This window comes from Pezoporus flaviventris, unplaced genomic scaffold (genome assembly GCF_033815535.1).
Source record: "Pezoporus flaviventris isolate CSIRO_AGI_PZ_B2104156 unplaced genomic scaffold, CSIRO_AGI_Pfla_v1 ptg000041l, whole genome shotgun sequence".
NCBI lineage: Eukaryota > Metazoa > Chordata > Aves > Psittaciformes > Psittacidae > Pezoporus > Pezoporus flaviventris.
The window spans coordinates 13,822,963-13,843,990 of NW_026892589.1; the positions used below are offsets into that span (position 1 = coordinate 13,822,963).

Below are 21,028 nucleotides of genomic sequence, written 5' to 3' on the forward strand. Positions count from 1 at the left end.
GTCTCACCAAGCAGCCTGCCCCAGCTCCAGGAGGAGATTTATACCCAGAACATGAGCTCAGAGAGACTCTGGGCTGCTTCTCCCCAAAAGTTGCTAGAAAATGGCATTTTTTCAAGCAGAGCTTTAGCTTTTGCATTCGTTGCCCAAGGCGCAGCTCTTGGTGTAGAACACAGCAGCTGCATGACTTCTTTCCTCAACAAGGTCCAGTGAGTTGGAGGTGTGAGGCTGGGTCCTCTGGGCACACTGCTTCCTTTCTCCTGTGTAGCTAACGTGCAGCTGTGAGGATGGTACACTGCACACAGACACTGCAGCCGTCGGGATGACTTCATGGCCTCACGCCCTCCTCTTTGCTGCTGCCCTGCGCCTCTCACCCCTGTGCTGTCTGGTCCCTTGCTCTCCGGACTGCTCCCCTCTTGCCACCAGCCTCTGGCACAGGCGGAGCAGCGTCAGGACTCCTCCAGGACACACAGACGCTGTACATGTATACAGTGTGTACCAGACACTGCGCTACCCAAGCTCTACACTGGCACTAACGTGTGTGAGGAAGGAGTCTGTTACCTGCCGGGCCCGCAGCGGCCATCTCGAGGTGCGTTCAACCTGCATGTGCCAGCCCTGCCTGAAGCGCTCCCGGTGCTCCTCTCCTGGCACGGGCGTGGAGTGCTTCTTGCTCTAAACAACTGCAGAGTGCCTCGGTTAAAAACAGACAGCACGAGATTGGGAGAGGGCAAGTGGAGCTGGGCCCTCAACCATAGAACCCCAGCCTGGTTTGGGTTGGAAGGGACCTTAAAACTCATCCAGGGACCCCTTCCACTGGAGCAGCTTGCTCCAAGCCCCTGTGGCCTTGAGCACTGCCAGGGATGGGGCAGCCACAGCTTCTCTGGGCACCCTGTGCCAGCGCCTCAGCACCCTCACAGGGAAGAGCTTCTGCCTCAGAGCTCATCTCAGCCTCCCCTGCGGCAGGTTAAAGCCGTTCCCCTTGGCCTGTCCCCACGCCCCACGTTAACCCCGCGGGTGCCGGTGAGCGCGGCTGGCTCCGGTACCGCCTCACGGCGCAGGCCCGCGCGTCCCTTAGCGACCAGCGCCCGCCGCCGCCCGTTGCTAGGGGCGGTGCGCGCTCTAACCGGCCCCCCTCGCGCCACTTCCGGTGTTCCGTTGCCCGCTGCGCTCCGCCGCCCGCGGAGCCCTGGTTCCGGCGGGGCGATGCCGCTCGGCGGGGTGGCGGAGGCGGGCGGCACCGTGCGGCGGCTGCTGCGGGCCGGGGCCGCGGCCAGGTCAGCGGGGACCGACCGGGCGGGGGGCTCGGGCCGGGCCGGGGCGGGCGGGAGCCGCGGTGGCGGCGGCGGCCCGGACGGTGCAGCAGAGCCAACGGCCGCGCCCGGCTCTGCTCTTCCCTTCCCCAGCGCCAGGCACCAAGCACCGGGAACGGTGCCGGGGGTTGGACGGTGGAGAACGGGGGAGCGGTGTGAGCCCCGTGTCGGTGCAGGCGGAGGTACCGACCCCCGGTGGTGTTGGTTTGTGTTCCCGTTACAGGCACAAAGCGATGAAGAACTGGGGCGTTATCGGGGGGGTGGCGGCGGCGCTGGCCGCGGGGATGTACGTGCTGTGGGGGCCCATCACCGAGAGGAAGAGGCGCAGGAGAGGTAGGAGGGCAGGGGCCGAGCCCCAGCTCCTCGGCGTGCATGGGGCTGGAGAACGTCCCTGGGTCACAGCGTTACCTCCTGGAGGTGGGATCCCTGCCCTGGTTAGAAGTGCAGCCAGTTTAAAACATAGGTACTGAGCACAGGAGTCTGGTTGCTTATCCACTGCCTTAACTGTACCAATTGGCCTTCTTCATAGAGTCAGAGACTGGTTTGTGTTGGAAGGGACCTTAAAGCTCCTCCAGCTCCAACCCCTTTCCACTAGAGCAGCTTGCTCCAAGCCCCTGTGTCCAACCTGGCCTTGAACACTGCCAGGGATGGGGCAGCCACAGCTTCTCTGGGCACCCTGTGCCAGCGCCTCAGCACCCTCACAAGGAAGAGCTTCTGCCTCAGAGCTCATCTCAATCTCCCGTCCTTCAGCCTAAGGCCATGTCCTATCCCTGCTCTTATGTTTTCCTGCCTTGTGACAAGCTGCAGATAACACACTGCGTGTGGCGTTTCGGAATGCAGCACAGCCCTGTCCTTACAGAACATGAGCACAAGAGAAGCGAAGGCCTTCTGCTGAGCAGTCGCACGAAAATGTTTCTTATCAGTCCTTGGCAGCCCAGGAGATTAGATCCCAAACTGCTGATCTGGACCAGAGAGAAAGCTGCACCAAACCGGGCTGAGGCTGCACTGGGGCAGCACTGATCCTGTAAACTTGCACAACAGGGGCCTCCTACATATATTTTGTAAGCCAGAATGCTATAGTTCTGTGGGAACTTGCTGAGCCTGAGTGTTGCTGATAGAAATCTATTCCTACTGGGGAAAAAAAAAAGGGTATTTTTCCAGGAAAATGTAAAGATACGACACTGGTGTCAAGGAGCCCACCATGGATATAAACACATTAGTGTGGTGTCATAAACACCAGGGTCTTCTGGTTTCCTTGGGTACAAGTACTAAATAAACTGAGGTAATTTCATTTTAATGTGATTTTAATACCTAACACAACACTTGCTGCTGAAAGACAGCCACTTTGCCCTAGACTTTATAGTGTTAACTCCCTCACTTCTGTTTGTAGGGCTTGTACCTGGCCTCCTGAACTTGGGGAACACGTGTTTCATGAACTCTTTGCTGCAAGGCTTATCTTCCTGCCCGTCTTTCATCAAGTGGCTGGAGGAATTCACAGCACAGTACAAGACAGAGCAGAGCCAGTCCACTGAGCACCAATACCTGTCAGTCACACTGCTGCATCTCCTAAGAGGTACTGCGATGTTTGCCATGATGTGATAAACTAAGAAGGAAATATTAAGCATAAATGTTATCGTTCCTCACCTCCTTTCCTAAAGAAAGGCAGCTCCTGTAGCCTTGTATTCTGGTTTTAGTTTGATTTTAGTTTAAATATTGAATTCAATGGAGAAGCAGCCACCCCAGCATCGTGCACATTGCTCTGGAGAAGCTGTTGGCCAGTGGTTGAATAAATCAAAGTAGAGGGGTGCTCAAAATGTGGTTATGGAACTCAGTGCCACAGGCTTTAATGTATTTAGTCTTCAGAGTACTAAGAGTTAAACCAGTATGAATATGGACTCAGCATAATTAAATAGGAAAATATTATCACAGTCAGATGGGCACTCAGAATTCTCTATTAAAAATGCATTATAAAATAATTAAAGCATTTCTTCCCAAGCTTGCTATTTTACCAGAACTATGGACTATTAGATTAGATGCTTTGTATGACCTTGGATAAAAATGCTAAAGCCTCCAGGCCCCGTTTGGTAGCCTGTGTGAGACTTGTCCCTGTGCTGAATTCATGGATCAGCTACCTCCTATTTAAGCACACAAAATATATAAGGAATCTCATGGCTCACTCTGGCTTTCCTCACAGGGTTTTGTTTTAAACTTCATTGGAAGCATTCCTGTCTTGGGATGTTGTTCATACTAAAATGGTGCCAGTTAAGTGTGTACATTTAACTGAGGGAAGGATGATGGGCATGTAAAGGTTTCTGTGCCATGTAAAGTACCATTTTTCACCTAATCCACCAGTACAAATTTGTCTTTCTGGACAGTGTTTCTGTTATTAGTATTTATATTATAGTTGAGAAACCACTCTGCATAGGTGTTAGCTGAGGAGAGTGTATGAGGTCAGTCAGCCTGAGTCAGATGGGAATGGTGATTAAGCACATTAGTTTGATGGTGATTGTCTGCCTGCCATAAAATAACTCTCCTGTCATCAATTATATGATGCAGAAGTAACAAACGGTCTAAATGGATAGTTTGTGTTGTAACTGTTCTTTGTGGCTCCTGCTGACATTTTCACATGCACTGTCTCCAGCTTTATCCTGTCAAGAGGCAACAGAAGAGGATGTCCTGGATGCAAGCTGCCTCTTAGAAGTGCTAAGAATGTACAGGTGGCAGATCTCATCATTTGAAGAGCAGGTGAGTACAGAACTCATGTTAGACTGCCTGATGCCCACCTCAGTGCTCAGACTGGGACTAAAAGAGAGTTGATGTGGTACTAACATCCCTGAGTGTTACATCTGAACCTTGGCTGTGAAGTTTGCAGATGTGCAAATAATCGCTATTAATACACAAGGTGGGCTCTAAGCAGTAAGTTTTCCTTTAATTTCCTACTCTAGTAGTTGTTTGTCAGTACTCCTTGGGGTATGTTTTGATATCTTTTGGTTTTGCTTCCTCTAAGCCTTATGCCTCTATTTAATAGGATGCTCATGAACTGTTTCATGTCCTTACCTCTTCACTAGAAGACGAACGGGATCGTCAGCCCCGTGTGACACATTTGTTCGATGTGCACTCGCTGGAGGTGATGTCTTCTATCAGGAGTCTCATAGGCTGCCTACATTCCTAAGGGTGTCAAGGATAAAGTGTCTGTTTAGAAATGGAAGATGTTTCATTGTGCTTACAAAGCTGTTCTTTAGTGCTCTGATAGAAATGAATCAACAAGGCAGGGAATCTGAAGCATGAAAAATGATTTCCATAAGGGAATTCACACTGAATTTACAGTGATCCCAGTTTCACAACGGCTTTTGCATCCCTAGATGCCATTCAATGTAGGGACTGAAATAGAGCCATGGAATGGCAGTCCATCTAAGCACTCTTATCTGTAAGAGCTGACCCATGAAAGAGGTTTGAAAACTGCAAAATGGACACTTACAGAATAGTCCATTTGGAGGTGAAATTTATCTCAGCCTCCAGGTTAGTGGCAAACTTCATGCAGATGGCAAGTTGCTATCACTTTTTGTCTAAAATAGATACAAAAGGGTTATAAAATTGGCTTTATTTTATACTCCAAGACTGAGGATTCTGTAGCTTAAGTACTCACTTCACTAGAATTGTTCTTTTTGTCAATTATAAGTTTGCTGTGTACCTGGTTTTCTGGCCTTCATCAAATATAAAGAGACACTAAGCCCACACAATTGTTCTAGTGGCAAAGAAGCGTATTAGGGATGAAATAAGAACATATTTAATACTCGGTGCTTTCTAAGATAGGGTTAATGAAATCTTTTATCTTCCTCTGTAGCAGCCAGAAATAACCCAAAAGCAAATAAGCTGCAGAACAAGAGGTATGCCTTTTTCCATTCTGACATGTGAATATTCATAGTGTAGTCACTGTGTTTATTAAGGGGTTAATATTGATTGAGCTTTGTCTGTATTGGACTGAAATACATCTTTTGAGCTGTTAAAAACCCATTAATTATGTGTCAGTGGGACAGAACATGTTTTAGAGCAGTTACTTTTATTACAGTGGACCAAAAACGTAGAATTATAGCAACGAACACAAGATGTATTGAAAATAAAAGGACAATTTCCACTTTGTGTTTCAGGATCTCTTCCCCTCGTGCCAAATCACTGGAAATCTCCACATCCTTTTCATGGAAGGCTCACCAGCAACATGGTTTGCAAACACTGTGAACACCAGGTATGAGAATGTGCGTCTGGTAATAGGTGTGTGTGAAAAAGGATGGTTCTGAAACCACCACCCCTTGTTTCTGACATAGTTGGTTTAAGCACTAAAGACTTGCAGGACTGACAGCTCAGGCTGTTACTTTTTCAGGTACTTCTTATGGTGTTGGTGGTGAACAAGAATGTAACCCTAAATATACTGAAGAACATTGTATGATCCATTTTGTGGGTCTGAGGGCTGTCTTAGCAGACAGAATAATAGCTGAATATTTAGTGTCCAATCCCACAGCTACCACTTACTGAAAATCCACTCACGTGGGTAGTGCTTTAGGACTAGCTAGTCATTCCACGTGCAGCATTGAGAAGGCACATGCAAAGCCAGCTTCAGTTGCAGTCCAGTTATCCAGAGGAAGGAGGGGAAGGCAACCTGGATAAAGAAAAAAATACAGAAAGTAAATCTCATTTGGAGAAGTTTGTACTCCTCAAAGCCTTGCAAACAAGGGGCAGAAGAGAAGCGAAGTTGCACCTTTGGTACTTGGAACATGCAGGGTTTGACCTCATTCCACTGACCATCGGGGACAGCAGGGAGCATGTGTTCATCTTGCGTGAGGCTGGGGTGTTTTGGGGTTGTTTTATGTGGATTATCCTGAATTTTAGCTCACTGGATGTGTGAAATGTTTCCGTGCAGAGCCCTGTGAGGTACGATACCTTTGACAGTCTCTCCCTGAGCATTCCAGCAGCTGTGTGGGTACGTATCTCTCCCTGACCGCAAGCCAGTCTGCTTATTGCCTCGTTGACACAGTGTTAGCTTCATTAGTCCCTTTTTAAGATGCTCCAGCCTAAGTGTAAATGAGAAGCTACAGTTTATTTACTTGCCTTTTCAGAAATGATCCTGTTTTGCTAGTACAGAACCTGATCACTAACATGCTGTTGTACCAGTGAGTACAAGCATGACTTTGTTGACTCCAGCAGGGTTTTCTCCTGGTGGGGTATTTGCTTCTTTCTGTGTAATTTGAACAGACCAGATCATATCCTGAGGGCTGTTTCTGGCAGCCCTGGCAGGTGACCTTCAGCTGCTTTGTCTCTGTGGTGATAGCACACAAGTTACCCAATACAGGCTTTTGGATTGAGTGATTGCAACTGGAATTGTTTGTTTCTTTTTGGCTCGCTGAAAAACAGTGAATGACAAAACACTGCAGATCTGGGGGGACTCAGCCATTGTTCTTATCCACAGGCTGGAATGTTTTCTGTGTTTAATCCAGGCCAAAGAGTGATCCCCATAGTTAACATTATCAGTGTTCTACACTCAAAGCCATTTAGTCAGTTTTCTCAAGAAGTAAGTGTGCAATTCTGTAGTTTCTATGGAAGAAACAAGGAAAAATCCTTTCACAAAAGTAAGTTTCGTGCACCCTAAACCTACTCCATGTAACTGTGGTTTTCATTTGTACTAAGGGTCGCCCCATGACGCTGGACCACTGCCTCCACCATTTCATCTCCTCGGAATCTGTGAAGGATGTGGTGTGTGACAACTGCACTAAAGTATGTCCTCTTCATTTAAGTAACCCTCTAGCTCAGTTGGAAGCTGCTGACAGAGTTGAAGTTTCAGTGTCCTGTTCCTTTCTTCATGACTGTAGGAAAGCTGCTCGCCTGCCTGGGATTTCTTCTATTTAAGATGGAGTTCTTAGCTCACAGACTACTTTAAAGCTTTATTGATTACTAATATTACAAAACTGACAAGTATTTGATTCTGTAATTACCAGGTATTATTTAGGTAATATTTGGGATAATTTTTTGGTCTGGTATTTCAAGCAGTTGCCTGTAGTTTGATGACAGCACAGAGCCAGAGTGGCTCATGGGAAAGCCAACAGCAATGGCATGTGACTACACACAGACTTGGGCACTGGGCTTGTTCTGTAAATGCTCCTTTTGGCTTGATTTTGGCTTACAGTTCTGATCCATTAGGACAGACCAACTATTCTTAAAGTCCCTAGAAAACTGCAGGTGTTATTAACGCACCAAGCATAGTTCTAGATAGAGAATTGCTTTTGTCTGCAGTGTGCAGACCTGCACTATTATGTGTAATCGAGCACAGCAGGTAATCAAATGGCTTTATTCTTTTTCTTTTGATTTCAGATTCAGGCAGAAGGCATTCTGAATGGACAGAGCATAGAAAACCAGAGAACAACATTTGTTAAGCAGTTAAAGTTAGGAAAGGTGAGTCAAGCTAACCCTCCAAATCTATTTTAAATCCCACTATACAGCAATTTCTTTCTTTCATCTCTTTGCCTGATGTCCAGTTTTCATCCTCAGTGCCCTCAACAGTAGTGTGTACTTATTGATAGAGGTTAACCCTGGCATGACTTTGAATGTCAGACATTTGTAACTCCCTGGTACTCTCTCTGTGCAGAGCCATTACTTACTGAGTATTAGCCATGTTTTACAATTCATTCCAACAAACTGGAGTGAACATTTCTAGTAGCACATAAAGGAACAGTTCAGTGATGCACTTCCTTATCCACTAGACTCACCAGGTCCTTTAGTACGCTTTTAACTTGCACAGCAGTTTCTTTTCATTGAAAATGGGATTTTGACTCTCCTTTTCTCTGCAATGTTGCTGAAGCTCCCTCAGTGTTTGTGTATCCATCTGCAAAGACTGAGCTGGTCAAACCAAGGCACTCCTCTGAAGCGTCATGAACACGTGCAGTTCAATGAGTTCCTCATCATGGACATCTACAAATACCACGTTCCTGTTCACAAGTCCAGCCAGACTGAGCTGAATCAGAAGAACTCTGAAGAGGCAGCACCTGGAACAAAGGATGGGATAGCAGTGAAACCTGCAGGTACTGTGAAATACACCAGATCAGGTATTTCTGCTTTTCAGTGATAAACCATTCTAATCTGCAGAATGAATGCAAAAGCAGTATCTTTATTTAGAGCTGTGCAAAGAGGACACATAGAAATCCCTTTTCCAGCAAGCATTAGGATTCCCTGCTCCAAATTTACAGTTCTCTTTTGATAATTTAATTTGATCCTTTTAAATATTAAACCTTACAAACAAACACAAATTCCTAGATAGCACAGAACAGGATTTATGACCAAAGGATGAAGGAATGTTGAATGGGGAAGTCCTAGGGACTTGTTAGTGATGTCTTCTAAGGCTTCAGGACAAGCATAAGAAGGTGCTGGGAATGGCATCTTCTAAGGGATTGTGGTATGTCATGAATTAAAGTCAATAAACCACCTTTGTATTCTGTGACGTGTTGCAGGGATAGAAGCACCTGCAGTTATTAGCAATATTAACAGTAGCATTTGAGTTGAGTTACTGTCTCCTTTCTCTTGCAGGTGCAGAACAACCATCAGGCACTAAACCACACTTCGTGAATGGTGCCTGCCCCTCTTCCTTTTTAATGTCCTCGGGAACTTTCCCACTTGCTGCATTCCCAGAATGCAGGTAAGTTAGACTTGTATCCTATCATGTAACTTCTGTCCCTTCCATTTATAGCTTCCTTTGTTCTGTCTTCATTCTGAAGCTGCAGTCACCGAATTTCACATTACCCCACCTTCTGCGTGGAAATACTTGCTTTCCTCTTGGCTGATTTTTGGTGCTCCTCTCTGGCTCCATTTCTCCATGGCAGTAGAATCTGCTGCAAGCAGAACTCAAAATCTCCTTTCTCTGGTTGCAGTAAGTCACGGATTACCTGCTGCAATTTTATCCTTTTGGTTAAAAGCAGAGTTTTCTATAATAGCTTTTCTGTCCAGTTAACAGTGCTTTAAGAACGGAGCAGTGGCACTTTGGTAGGTTTGATGGAACATGCTGTTGCAAGTAATGCTGTACAGAACACAGTAACCCTAAATGGTTTTCTTGGGAATGGAATAAGGCAGCAGTGCAGTGGGTACTTGCTGTACAGAAAAGTAATTGCAAGGTAGCGTGTCTCTTAGAGCATCAATTTGCTCTACAAAGAAACTGCAGCTGAAGACAAAGCAACTGGGGCTGCGTCTGGTCCCGGTGTGATGCTGACCTTTGTTTCTGTGTGTCCTTCAGCTCCCCCGTGTACCTTTACCGCCTGATGGCAGTGGTGGTTCACCACGGCGACATGCACTCGGGACACTTTGTGACCTACCGTCGCTCCCCGCCTTCCCCCCGCAGCCCCTTCGCTGTCAGCAGCCAGTGGCTGTGGATCTCAGACGACACCGTCCGCAAAGCCAGCCTGCAAGAGGTCCTCTCCTGCAGCGCCTACCTGCTGTTCTATGAGCGTGTTCACTCCAGGGTACAGCACCAGAGCTTGGAGTCAAAGGCTGAACAGTGATGAAGAGAGAAGGACAAAACCCGACAGAATTCCTCTAATGAGATCTACGTGGCACCTCCTGTCTGTTATGCAAATAACCCACCACAGGCCCTTTAACCTTCCCCTCCTCTATGGCAAAGGCTGGCTCCTGCTGGGAGTTGTGTTTGTACCAGAGTTGGTCTGCTGATGTTGTGCAGCCTGGAGCAGAGCTGGATTAAAGGAGTATTTATTCTGTTAGGTAGTGATTTTGCCAACATCACAGCCCTGAAACAGACATTGCAAACAGGCTTCCCAGGGCTGTGTTCCATCCTCTGCCATACATGTACGTTTTCACAGGGAGATGCTTAATCCTACACGTTTCACTGCAGGTGTTTCTGAACAGGGCAGCCCCAGGAGTGGTTGATGGGAAGCTCCTGCTATCAAAGGCAATGATTTAAGAAACAAAGTGCCTTGAGCCTATGTGAAGAGCTACATCACCATTGTCTGAGTCCACTGCGTGTGTTGTGTTCTGATAAATGTCTCGAGATGACGGGATGAACTGCTAATGGAATCAGATCTCGATATCCCAGCTGATCGGTAAAGTAAGGCATCTCTACATAACATGCATGAGCCAAAACCCAACTTCCCTGTTCACACCATCTTCCTGATATTTTAGTTCTTCAGACATCACAGAAGTACTTCTGCTGATGCAAAGTGCAGTTTCCTTTTTCCAGGAGAAAACAGAGGGTTTTTTAATCTATTTTAGCTGAGCCCCTGATTTGTTCTGTCTCTGCAGTATGGCTGAACTCAAGAGACAGGAGCGTTTGCTGGTGACCAGTATTATCATTTCCTTGTCACTCTGAAACTGTTCAGTACAGTTGCTTGTAGTATTGACTACAACTTTTAATGCTGTGATTTCAAGGCTACTGTAATTCGTGTTCTAGACTTGCCCTTCCTATTTTAATGCTGAAGACTGCCATTTCTCATAGACCATTCAGATCTGTGCTGTCTGCCTTGCTGTTGAGCTTGTGCTGGCTGTGACTGTGAGCTGAGAGCCCCCTTGGGAAGTCAGAGATTGCATGACTGAATCGGGGTTGGGGGCATTCACTTGCCTGTGGAAGTCATACAGCAGCCTGCAAAGCCTGGTGGTGCTGCATGAGACACAGGTTGCTGCAGGAACAGAAGGGAATTGTGCTCTGCTGCTCTGGATTGTGTGAGGTGTAAGAGAAAAGTAAACCCGAAACTAAGCACAGAGGGAGAAGTAGCAAACCCGATCCCTTTGACTGCTTTTAAATGACCAGGGATGAAGTATGTAAGCTCCTTTTAGCTCTTTTCCATCCTTGTGAGCTTGGAGGAGAAAAAGCATCATTCATCAGACAAGCTTTTACAGTGTAAAACAGCAACCAAGTTTTCCAATGCTAACAACTGTCTTAATAGCTTTCTAAGGCAACTGTACCTCATGTATTCACATTGCTGCCCAAAGCTCACAGGCATCCAGAGCTCCAAGAAACCAGCCAGAATAGGAGTGGTCATGGATGTGTATGCAAAACCATCTACACAACTCATCACTCCAGAGTATGGATCACAATTCCTGCTCCAGGTAATGCTCACAGTACCTAAAATAGTCTATAAATCCACTGATGTACTAGTTCCTAAGGAGTCTCTCTCTCTGTGCTAGGCTGTAGCATGGTTTTAACCTTTCTATTTTAAGTTATGAAAAAGCAACAAGCAAAACACTAGAATAAATAAAAAACACCAGAAGGATGCAAAATGCCAAACAGGGCCACTGACCTAAGAGCTAATGGACTTGTGGAAGGTGAAAGCCCTCCCTCCATTCGGGGCAGCTCTGATGTGCATCTATGAAGTCATGGAAGACATCAAGCAAAGCACCCAGTTCCAGCAGGTATCCCATTTGTACCTCACAACTTCACAATTTCCACTGCCAGCAGTGTGTATTCTCTGTTCTCAATGGTCTGTTTAGGGTTTTTAACTGAATTTTGGAGAGGTTCATCTGGACAGGGCACTTGGTTTAGCAAGTGGCAATGCTGGAGGTGGGTCAGAACATATGCACACAATGGACTAAGTTGTCAGCTTGTACCAGAGACATAAAGCCACGTGTTGCTGCCAGCTTCTGTGTTCAATGTATTTTGTGTAGAGCTGCTTTCCAACAGGGGCCTGCTTGATGAGAATGGTAAATAACTGCTCCATTGCACCCAGCTGCAGATTTACTCCAAAAGCTTCCTCAAGGGCTGTAAAGATGAGGGTTGAGTAGCCAGCATTGTTCTAGCTTTCACTAGTAGGAAGGAGTAGATGGTCTTGGCTAAGCCCTTGGTGTGAGGAAGGGAGCATCAGCACCTTGGTCCTGAGCTGTGCTGGACACTCCCAGCTCCTGTGAGCATCAAAGACCTGTGCAGATGTTTGCCACCCAACCCTCACCTTCAGAAGCCACTGGGTTTGTTGCAGGCACATGAGGCTCATCAAATACTGGTGCTTGTTACTCACAAGCTTCCATGGTGGAGAAGGCATTAATGAAATGTAAAAGACCATCTGAGAAGAGCTTCAAGATGACATCCCTGCGTTTGGATTATTCTGTGCATTATTTCAGATGTGTGGTATCAGTCAGACACTGCACTGCTGTTTGAAGTTGCGTTTTCACTTCAGGGTATTTTTGTAACTGTACAGTAGCAATAAAAGAACAAACTTATTTTCACATGTGGTAATGTCTTGAAATGAAGACCAAGCTCTAAGCCAAACTGCGTTTGGTATGCGTGACAGAAGCAGCACTTCAAGTTCTCTGAGTAAGAAGCATTCATGCAGCTTTTTACTTACACATAGCATTTCCTGTGGCAGAGAGTAGGAAGCACCCACTCCAAATGCTCTAAACAGATGTTAATTCCACAGTCCTAACAACCCAGCACTGAAGGATGGAGCCCATCACTAATTTAGGTGCTTGTGGCCTGGTTACACCGGGCTCAGGTCACGTTCTCACTCGGTACTCACCATCACAAGACCTGTTGGTGACTTTGGAAGGTCCTTCTTCATCTCCTCAGGATTCACCAGCAGCATGGAAGGTGATGGCTTCCAGGTAGTCAGAATGGATCCCTAGGGATAATCATTTAGAAAAACACTCTCAGAAGGCACAGCCTTTCCCACTGCATTGTAAATGGTCCAACCCGGTCTCTCCCCAGAAAGTCATGCTGCCTGGTTTCTGTACAAAGGACCCTGTCCATGCACAGCTTTCTCCTTCCCACTGACCAAAAGAACCCAGACTCCCACCTCAGCTGAGGAGGCAGAGGAGTATCTGCAGACACAGTGACTGTAAAACATGCAGCCAGCCCCGCTACACTCACTGCATCTGTATCTTAGCGCTCCTCCTCTTTGTGGCAGTCTCAGTTGTATTTTATTCTTAAAAAAATAAGCAAACTATAGCTTATTGACAGAGCAGACAAGAAAGTGTCACCTGTTGAACAGCATCAGCTTCCAATGATCACACCTTGTACTTTATAGTAATTATAAACTGTTTCAGAGGCTACAAACTGGCTAGATGCAGATCAGTTGAGAACAAACTTCCTCCTGAGCAGAACAAGGGTCTTGCTCATTAAAAACATGTATCAGCAGAGCTACAGCAGCATTTGACAAAGTATTCCTGGCATTTAAGATCAGCAGTTGCAGTCTTTATTAGCAAGTTACTGAGAACGCTGTCTCCTCTCTTGGTTTAATTTGTACCTTGGATCATCAAAGACAGTGAATGAGAAACTGAGTTACTTTGGGAAAGAAAGCTTCTATTTTCAGAGTTAAAAGACTGGGAGCTTGATTGCTGAATATTTCATTTCTTGGCTATAGCCATCACTTTCCTAAATGTGAGGTTGACTCTTGGGGCAAGCACTCTCTTGCGGGGGGGCAGACTGTGGTACCAATACACATTGGTGGGGTACTTCATCATCAGGAGGCTCCCGTGGGCTAGCTGCAGCTTGATGGGCTTGATGTGGCGTGTTGCATTCTTCCCTCGGGAAGCACAGTGCCTGAAGACAAAGTCCCTGCAAGCTCCAAAGGACACGGATGCAATGGGACTGCGGGGAACCAGTTCTCTCTCGTCATCCCGATGCTCACCTATGTGGTCCTCACCATCTTTGTACCTGTCAAACGAACGTCAAACAGCTCCTCAGTGATGGGTCAAGGGTTGCACAAGCAGCTTTCCACTTGCACAAGCTGCTGGGTGCAGTCAGAAACCAGACATACCTGTTGATAAGCACGAAATTGAAAGTGTGTCCTGTGTCCGAGGTGACGCGCTCTCTGATACGGTTCACAACTGGGATCCACGGCTTAGGGGAGAAGGTAAGACCTGAGTATGTGTACGTTAACTCGGGGTCTCCATAGGTTACCTGCTTCCTTGGAATCTCATGCCATTTGCCAAACACTTGCACTTTGGTCATTTCACCTGTTGAAAGGAGAAATGAGAAGGACCAAACCCAGTTCTGTGTCACCTCTGCAGAGCTCAACATTCTCTTGATCTGGGGCTTCTGTGACTCCAGTGGGGCAACAAGGGGACGGCTGTGACAAACTTCAGGTGTTTCTTGAAGCACTCGGCTCTGTCACTGCCTCACTATCCCACTTGAGTGGGATGAATGGGATTAGCACGCAGATCCCATTCTGCTGCTGAATTAACACGCCGGGGGATATCTCATATGTACCAACACACTCCTACCACTGTCCCAGGATTACCCCAGCTGCCTTAAAACGGGAATTAAACCACTTGACAGCTTAACCGTGTGGGACGGGACCTGGGCTTGCTCTCAGCTTCTCAGGGCCATCCTGCACACACCAGGCGGCTGCAGAGGCCTCGGCACTGCTGCCCCGGCCACGGGAAGCACCTCACGGGGCGGCGGAGCCCTTACCTTCGAAGTACTCCACCTGCTCCTCCAGCTGCTGCAGGATCTCGTCCGCCTCGGCCTTGCCGAACAGCAGCCGGTAGTCGCAGCTCAGGCCCTCGGCCCGGATCTCCTGCCAGCGGGGCTGCCCCGGCGCAGGCTCCTCCTGCCGGGGCCTCTTCCCGCTGCTCCCTGCCTCCCCGGGGGGGCGTTTAACCACGAACCTGTCCATCGGGATCGGGATCGGGATCGGGACTGGGATCGGGATCAGGACTGGGACCGGGACTTGGATCGAGATCGGGACCGGGATCGGGATTAGGATCGGGGCCGGCTCGGCGGGAAGGCGGCCGCCTGAGGGACCGGGAGATGCGGGGCGAGCGCGCATGCGTCAGGGAGTGCTCTACTCCCCTCCCTCCGGCGAGACTCCGCCTACAGCGCTTACGCGCGCGGTTTTGGCGCCAAATCCGCATCCCCTTCGCTCGCCGCCGCCGCCGCCGCTCCATCCCCTCCATCCCCGCCGCCGCCATGATCGGGCAGCAGACGCTGCACTGCTTCTTCAGCGCCGCGCCGGAGAGGAAGCGCAGCCGCTCCTCGGAGCCCGGCGGTGACGCTGAGGTAGCGGGCTGGGGGAGCCGGCGGCGCTGGAGCCGGCTGTGGAGGGGGGAGAGGGGCTGGAGGTGAACGGGGGTCTGGGGGTGTTGGGGTGCGCGGCGCTGGCGCGTTTTGGGGTGCTGGGGTGAGAGGAGCGCTCCCTGCCCGCCGCTTCCAAAAACCCCGCGCTCCCAGCACGCTTGAATGAGCTGCTAATCAAGGCCGCGCGCCGCCGCCGCCCAATGGATGCTGAGAACCGCCGCGTCGTCACGGTTGCTAGGTAGAAATCCTCTCCGCCGGCTGCGGCGAGCCAATCGGGAGGAGCGGGCGCTTTGCCGTGTACCAATAGGGAGAGAGAGAATTCGTGCTCCCGCTTGTGGGCGGGCCCCGCGCGGAGCTGCTGCCAATGGGGAGCGGCCCGACGCTGTTTTGCCGCGAAATACCCGCGTGCGGAGGGTGGTGCTTGATGGGGCCATGGTGGCAGCGGGGCTCCTGCTGCGGCCATGGCTGGGCCGCGGTGCCCCCGGGCCGCTCTGCATCCGTCTCTTCCCTCGCTGCTCCCAGGTCAGCGCGGCGAAGAAGGCGAAGGCTGCGGGAGATGGGACGGGGGAGGCCTCCCTGCTGAGCCCGGAGCAGCTGGAGCGGATCCGCAAGAACAAGGAGGCGGCGCGGCAGCGGCTGGCGGAGCGCAACGTGCCGCCGGGCTTCGGGGAGAGCTGGCGGCGGCAGCTGGCCGCGGAGTTCTCCAAGCCCTACTTCGTGCAGGTGGGTCCGTGAATGGGCATGGCCCCAGGCCTGGCGGCCGCTGCTCCCCGCAGTCCCGGGCTCACTTCCTCTCCCCGCAGCTGATGGATTTCGTGGCAGAGGAGAGGAAGCGTTACACGGTGTATCCGCCCCCCGAGCAAGTCTTCACCTGGACGCAGATGTGCGACATTAGGGATGTGAGTAGAGCCGCGGGGTGGGTGTGGGGTCTCTGCTGCGTTCAGAACGATGAAAAGGCAGGGCTGGGGGTGCTGGTGTGGTTGCTTGATGCTTGGTCTGGTAAGCTTCAGTCCCATGCGATGCAGGCGCTGCTGTTTCTCTCACATAACTCATAAATCCCGGCGTCTCTTTCATCCTTGATAGTGATATTTTATTATTTTATTACCCTTATTGGTCATAGAATTACCTTTAAAACTTTAGTTGGACTTTCGGCCTTATTTCCAGTGTTACCAGCTTAATGGCATGCTTGGGTTTTGTCTCTTTTGCATCTCTTCTGTTTTTAATTGGTCTGTAATGAACTGTAATTAAAAAAAAAACCCAACGGTTAAGGCAGTCCTATTGCCCATAAACTGTATAAAAATATCATAGCAGGAGTGGCATAAAACTGAAGTGTTAAAATCTCTACTTGGAAACTGCCTTAATAAAGGGGTTTACTATGGCTCATGGAAATGTTTGGTTTCTCCACTCAAAATTATCCTCATATGGCAGCAAAGCTGTGGGAATGCTAGTCCTTAGTGTTAGGTGGGGATTGCGATCTTTAACTTGCTTACAATGAGATGCGAGTGGTTTAAACTTCAGTTCTTGGGTGGTTTGGGGTGGGTTTTGGTGGTCTGTAAGCTTGGTTTAAGATGGAGTTTGTTTAAAAGCCTTCTGTTTTTTCTCTACCTCTTTTGGGAGTTATGCTGATAATAATTGAGTGCTAACAAAGGTGTGGTTTCAGGTGAAGGTTGTCATTCTGGGACAGGATCCATACCATGGCCCTAATCAAGCTCATGGGCTCTGTTTCAGTGTCCAGAAGCCTGTTCCACCTCCCCCCAGGTATGACAATGCCTGTTTTGCAAACCCCCTGTTACAAGCAAGTTACAGCTGTGAGCCCCATGATTGCTGTGAGCTGAGTTGCGATGCTTCAAGCTGAGTTGTGCTTTGCTTATTAAAACCCATCACTGCAGAAGCGTGGATAATTCTGGGTACTTTGTGGTTCTGAAGAGTGTGGTTGGGTGTAAATTTGCATTTTCAGTTGTGCTGAGACTTCCTTATTTAGCCTCCAGCCAGACACTCAAAGGGCCTTAGAATCGTAGAAACACAGAATAGTTAGGGTTGGAAAAGACCTTAAGATCATGCAGTTCCAACCCCCCTGCCACGAGCAGAGACACCTCACACTAAGCCATGCCACCCAAGGCTTCGTCCAACCTGGCCTTGCTGCTCTGCTTCTATAAATGGCTTTATTATCATAGAATCCTAGGATGAATTAGGTTCAAAGGGACCTTAAAGCTCCTCCAGCTCCAACCCCTGCCATGGGCAGGGACCCCTTCCACTGGAGCAGCTTGCTCCAAGCCTGTGTCCAACCTGGCCTTGAGCACTGCCACGGATGGGGCAGCCACAGCTTCTCTGGGCACCCTGTGCCAGCACCTCAGCACCCTCACAGGGAGGATTCCTTTAAATCCGATTGAAGTCACTGCTGTTCTTGCCGAGGGTAAGAGCAATGAGTGGTGCTGTTTGTTTGCTCTTATCTTTAGACATTAAAAAGCATCTGGTGGTTTTTTCTTGCAGCTTAGAAAACATTTACAAGGAATTATCTACGGATATCGAGGACTTCACTCATCCTGGTCATGGTGATCTGACTGGCTGGGCCAAGCAAGGTGAGTTAACAGATGCTCTCGTAATGAACCTGCTGTAGGTCATATAAAGGCCTTGTAATAAAACAGCCCCATGCTTGGAAACAGTAAAAGACGCCATGAGTTCTGAGTACATGCTTAGTGGATGCCACAGAATGAAAATGGAACTTACCATTGCTCTGGGAAGCAGGAAGAAGCAAAGCCCTGCTCTGTTGTTCCATGCTCTGTGTGTTTGCTAGGGGTGCTGCTGCTCAACGCTGTCCTCACGGTGCGGGCTCACCAGGCCACGTCGCACAAGGAGAGAGGCTGGGAGCAGTTCACGGACGTCGTGGTGTCCTGGCTCAACAAGAACTTGCACGGGGTGGTCTTCATGCTCTGGGGAGCCTATGCCCAGAAGAAAGGCAGCTCCATTGACAGGGTACGGCTTCTCCTCCTCTCCTGCCTCCGTTTTCCTCAGCTGGGTGGACACTAGAGGGCACTTCCCTTACAGAACTGGGGTTTTCTCCCTGCTCTGCTGTCAGATTTAGTTCCCTGTCTGTTCAAGCTTGGCCTTTGCCAGAATTGAGCAACAAAAGTGGAGCAAGCGCAACCTTCTGTTGTCAGAAAAGCCTCCACTTGGGGACAGAACTATTGCCTTTTCTAGGAATAGCATAAAACTTGCTGTTATGAGTGCAGCAGTTGAACCATGGCCAGGGTATTACTGCTGCTTCATGTAGTCCATCCCCCTCTGCTCAGTGGGGCAGAAGGCTCGGTCCTCACGGCCAGCCCTTTGGGTGCTCAGGCTGGTGGCTGAGGAGGTGCAGAGGGGCCGTCCCGCTTGGTCAGAGGTGAAGCAGCCAGCCTCGTCCCGGGTGCTGAGAACAGGAATCTAATGAGAGGTTTCCTCTGGTGCTCCCCAGAAACGCCACCACGTCCTGCAGACGGTGCATCCCTCGCCCCTCTCTGTCAACAGAGGCTTCTTTGGCTGTCGGCATTTCTCCAAGACCAACGAGCTGCTCAGGAAAGCCGGGAAGAAGCCCATTGACTGGAGAGCGCTCTGAGCCGCGCTGGGCTCTGACGCCTCGAGACAGCCCCTGCTCGGGGTTGTCTGGTTCCCGAGGAGCTCCTGCTGACCTGGGAATGTTGAGCAAAGAAGAAAGGACCAAACAGTCACAAATGTTGTCGTTTTAAAGGGCTCTTCTGTTCTGAAGAGCGTACTGGTGGGTTGGATGGGTGACTCGCTGCCTAGCGTGAAGCAAAGAGTTGGGTATTACTTTGTGTTCCTTGGTGCGATGGGAATGTACTTCCAGGCTCTTGGAAGGGATGTCGGTGCTCCCAGGTGACACAGCTCACTGTTGTAAATACCTTCTTGTGCTTCCTCCCGCTGCAAATCCAGGTTTCCTCTCTGGGATCGGGGAGCTGATGCCATGGACAAAAGGCAGATGCTTTTGGGTTTAGCTTTTTGCTGTTGCAAGATTTAGCAGGACCACGGCCCCTTGGGACTCTAAAGGCTGCACCCTGTCAGAAGGGTTACTTGGGGTATCCGTGCTCTCAAGATTGGAGGGTAAATCCCCCCAGCAGCCACGAGGAGACCGTGACCAAGGCTCTGGTGGTGCCCTGAGCTTTCTGTTGGCATTTAGAGAGGAAAACCCCTAAGCTCTCCCGTTGTTCTGGGTGTGTTAGCGCTGGTTTGATGGGTGGGTTGTGAGGACTGAGCTCTGGTACCTGCGGGAGGCACTGGGTTTGTTCCAGCTGATGGGCGCAGGAGATCTTACAACAGAGGGAGCTTTGTGCTTTGCCTGCATAGGAGCAGTCTCTAGCCACAGCTGGAACTAACTGGGGGGCTTCCAGGGTGAAGGCAAGGCTGGAATTAGCCCTTCCCATTGGAATTAGCTTCCAGTCCATCTTGGTCTCCTTAATTCCTTTAACTGAAGTGCCTTGGTTGGGAATTGCATCGCTTCTTATAGGATACTCCTATAAGGCTTTTCCTTGGCATTTCCTTTGAGAGGCAACCCTAGTGCAAGGGAAGTCTGTACTTTTGGGGGGGAGGGGTGTTTGTACTTCTTGTTTGTTTGGGTTTTTCCCAGTTGGATGGTTTTTTTCCCCAGTTTGGGTTTTTTTAAATAAAACCTGCTCAGTTTATGGTATGGTGTGATCAAAGTGGCAGGAAAATGGCAAAGGGGGGGGCTGAGGTGAGGCTCTGGCTCAGTGATGGGTGCTGGTTTGGGGGTGTCCCTGGCTCAGTGATGGGTGCTGGTTTAGGGGTGTCCCTGGCTCAGTGATGGGTGCTGGTTTGGGGGTGTCCCTGGCTCAGCGATGGGTGCTGGTTTGGGGGTGTCCCTGGCTCAGTGATGGGTGCTGGTTTAGGGGTGTCCCTGGCTCAGTGATGGGTGCTGGTTTGGGGGTGTCCCTGGCTCAGCGATGGGTGCTGGTTTGGGGGTGTCCCTGGCTCAGCGATGGGTGCTGGTTTGGGGGTGTCCCTGGCTCAGTGATGGGTGCTGGTTTGGGGGTGTCCCTGGCTCAGCGATGGGTGCTGGCTTTAGGGGGTGTCCCTGGCTCAGTGATTGGTGCTGGTTTAGGGGTGTCCCTGGCTCAGTGATGGGTGCTGGTTTAGGGGTGTCCCTGGCTCAGTGATGGGTGCTGGCTTTAGGGGGTGTCCCTGGCTCAGTGATGGGTGCTGGTTTGGGGGTGTCCCTGGCTCAGTGATGGGTGCTGGTTTGGGGGTGTCCCTGGCTCAGTGATGGGTGCTGGTTTGGGGGTGTCCCTGGCTCAGTGATGGGTGCTGGCTTTAGGGGGTGTCCCTGGCTCAGCGATGGGTGCTGGTTTAGGGGTGTCGCTGGCTCAGGGATGGGTGCTGGTTTGGGGGTGTCCCTGGCTCAGCAATGGGTGCTGATTTGGGGGTGTCCTTGGCTCAGCGATGGGTGCTGGCTTTAGGGGGTGTCCCTGGCTCAGTGATTGGTGCTGGTTTGGGGGTGTCCTTGGCTCAGCGATGGGTGCTGGCTTTAGGGGGTGTCCTTGGCTCAGTGATGGGTGCTGGTTTGGGGGTGTCCCTGGCTCAGTGATTGGTGCTGGTTTGGGGGTGTCCTTGGCTCAGCGATGGGTGCTGGTTTGGGGGTGTCCTTGGCTCAGTGATGGGTGCTGGTTTGGGGGTGTCCCTGGCTCAGCGATGGGTGCTGGTTTGGGGGTGTCCCTGG

The 21,028-nt window shown here is 49.8% G+C and overlaps 3 protein-coding genes across 7 annotated transcripts; 2 read left to right on the forward strand and 1 right to left on the reverse strand.

The window, feature by feature from the left end:
* Nucleotides 1-1,116: 1,116 nt before the first annotated feature.
* On the forward strand, nt 1,117-12,506 carry USP30 (ubiquitin specific peptidase 30). Of its 4 annotated transcripts, none has more exons than XM_061466466.1 (13): nt 1,117-1,271; nt 1,531-1,640; nt 2,698-2,880; nt 3,949-4,052; nt 4,336-4,434; nt 5,152-5,194; nt 5,456-5,550; nt 6,223-6,282; nt 6,987-7,073; nt 7,668-7,748; nt 8,155-8,374; nt 8,877-8,985; nt 9,577-12,506. In XM_061466466.1, exons 1-13 carry the CDS (start codon nt 1,201-1,203, stop codon nt 9,839-9,841), a joined length of 1,527 nt encoding a protein of 508 aa, XP_061322450.1. In that variant the 5' UTR covers nt 1,117-1,200; the 3' UTR covers nt 9,842-12,506. The 4 variants fall into 4 exon arrangements, with proteins under 4 accessions (XP_061322450.1, XP_061322451.1, XP_061322452.1 ...); XM_061466467.1 differs by having other exon boundaries at nt 5,155-5,194; XM_061466468.1 differs by lacking the exon at nt 7,668-7,748.
* Nucleotides 7,629-14,961, reverse strand: ALKBH2 (alkB homolog 2, alpha-ketoglutarate dependent dioxygenase). The gene is made up of 4 exons (XM_061466470.1): nt 14,695-14,961; nt 14,039-14,237; nt 12,800-13,935; nt 7,629-8,338 (listed from the first exon to the last, which is right to left on the reverse strand). The coding sequence occupies exons 1-3, from the start codon at nt 14,897-14,899 to the stop codon at nt 13,626-13,628; spliced, it is 714 nt and encodes a 237-aa protein (XP_061322454.1). The 5' UTR covers nt 14,900-14,961; the 3' UTR covers nt 7,629-8,338; nt 12,800-13,625.
* Nucleotides 14,962-15,176: 215 nt separating this feature from the next.
* UNG (uracil DNA glycosylase) lies at nt 15,177-18,897 on the forward strand. Of its 2 annotated transcripts, XM_061465663.1 has the most exons (7): nt 15,177-15,282; nt 15,823-16,023; nt 16,104-16,199; nt 16,961-17,058; nt 17,791-17,879; nt 18,095-18,273; nt 18,755-18,897. In XM_061465663.1, exons 1-7 carry the CDS (start codon nt 15,193-15,195, stop codon nt 18,893-18,895), a joined length of 894 nt encoding a protein of 297 aa, XP_061321647.1. In that variant the 5' UTR covers nt 15,177-15,192; the 3' UTR covers nt 18,896-18,897. The 2 variants fall into 2 exon arrangements, with proteins under 2 accessions (XP_061321647.1, XP_061321646.1); XM_061465662.1 differs by lacking the exon at nt 15,177-15,282 and having other exon boundaries at nt 15,461-16,023.
* Nucleotides 18,898-21,028: the final 2,131 nt, after the last annotated feature.